The sequence below is a fragment of the Neopelma chrysocephalum genome, unplaced genomic scaffold (genome assembly GCF_003984885.1).
Source record: "Neopelma chrysocephalum unplaced genomic scaffold, ASM398488v2 Primary Assembly neopelma1_93966, whole genome shotgun sequence".
Taxonomy (NCBI): domain Eukaryota; kingdom Metazoa; phylum Chordata; class Aves; order Passeriformes; family Pipridae; genus Neopelma; species Neopelma chrysocephalum.
In genome coordinates this window covers 2,588-4,302 of record NW_020922676.1, presented here as the reverse complement: position 1 = coordinate 4,302, position 1,715 = coordinate 2,588, and the positions used below count along the sequence as shown (strand labels likewise).

At 69.0% G+C, this 1,715-nt stretch overlaps 1 protein-coding gene across 1 annotated transcript in view; it reads right to left on the bottom strand.

Moving 5' to 3' along the window:
• Nucleotides 1-1,269: 1,269 nt before the first annotated feature.
• LOC113980381 (zinc finger protein 865-like) overlaps nt 1,270-1,715 on the bottom strand; it is a gene marked incomplete at its 5' end in the record, with an annotated part of 3,029 nt that continues 2,583 nt past the window's right edge. The window contains one exon of the mRNA XM_027707597.1: nt 1,270-1,714. Within this exon, the coding sequence (XP_027563398.1) occupies nt 1,270-1,714 (445 nt within the window). The remainder of the gene's footprint in view (nt 1,715) is intronic.

The following is a 1,715-nucleotide window of genomic DNA, read 5'->3' as shown; positions in this document are numbered from 1 at the left end:
ACCAACCCACCCACCGTCAACCCAACCCACCATCAACCAACAGACTGATCACCCAACCCATCACCCAACCAACCCAACCCATCATCAATCAACAAACTGATCGCCCATCACCCAACCCACAATCAACCCAACCAATGACCCAACCCATCATCAATTAACCAACGACCCAACCAACTCATCACCCAACCAACCCACCAACCAACCAACCCACCACTCAACCCACGATCAACCAACCCAACCCATGATCAAATCAACCCATCAACCAACCAACCAACAAACGATCAAACCAACCCATCACCCAACCAACCCATCACTCAACCCATGATCAACCAACCAACCCAGGATCAACCCAACCCATCACCCAACCAACCTGCCCGTGGTCCAACCCGTCACCCAAACAGCCCCTGACCCAAACCCCCCCCCCCCCCCCCCCCCCCCCCACGCCCCCCCCGCGGCCGCACACACTCAGGCCCCTCCCCCGCCCGCAGTCGCTCCGGTTTATTCCGGATCATTCCGGATCATTCCGGCTCATCCCGGCTCCCCCCCCCGTACACCGCGGCCGCGGCCCCTCCCCCACCCCACCCCTCCCCCTGCCCCTCCCCCCACCGACCCCCCCGTGTGGGGGAGGGGCCGCGAGCGCAGAGATTCCATTGGTGGAGATGTTTAAGAGTTTATGGACCCCCGGGGGGGGTCTGAGAGTCCTGGGGGGGGGTCTGGGGGTCCTGGGGGGTGGGGGGTCATGTCCGAGTGTCCGGTGGGGCGGTGGGGACACGGCGAAGGGGGCGGGGCCGTGACGAGGCGTGTTGGGCCATGTGACATCACAAAGAGCCATGTTGGGGCGTGTTGGGCCATGACGAGGCGTGTTGGGCCGTGTCACACCATGATGAACCGTGTCAGACCGTGACGAGGCGTGTTGAGGCGTGTCGGGCCGTGACGAGGCGTGTTGGGGCATGTTGGGCCGTGTCACCCCCTGACAAGTCCGTGCCGAGCTCGGTCACCCTGCGAGGGACCAGGTGGAGCCGTGACAAGTCCTGTCCTGCCGTGCCGAGTCCGTGCCAGGCCGTGTTCCTGCCGTGCCAGGCCGTGTCAGCCCATGCCAGGCTCTGTTCCTGCCGTGCCAGCCCGTGCCGCACCGTGCCGAGCCACGTGGAGCCGTGCCAGCCCCACATCCTGCCATGCCACGTCCACCTGCACCCCACCGTGCCACGCCCGTGCCACGCCCGTGCCACGCCCTCTCCCACCACAACCACCCCTCCCCTCGCCCTCCCCTCACTCCCCCGGCGCCGCCCCCGCCGCGGTGCCCCCGTTGCGGTGCCGCCGCTGCCCCCCCTCCTCCCCGGTGCCGCCGTCGTCCCCGCGGGCCCGACAGGGGAAGGGCCTCCCCTCCTCGTGCCCGGCCAGGTGCCGGCGCAGCCTCCTCGCGTCCCCGAAGCGCCGGCAGCAGTTTGGGCACCGCGTCCCCCCCTCCCGGCGCCGCTTGTGGCCGCGCTGGTGCCGCAGGACGCAGGGCAGGTAGAAGAACCCCTTCCCGCAGCGCTCGCAGCGGTAAACGTCCTCCCCCCGGTGCCGGCGCCGGTGCTCCAGCAGCTCCGCCCGGCGCCCCAAGGTCTCCCCGCAGGTCCCGCAGCGCCGCGGCCGCGCCGGGCGGTGCCGCCGCTGGTGCTCGGCCAGGCCGGCGGGGTGGGAGAAGCGCTTGGCGCAGCGCGGGCAGCGCA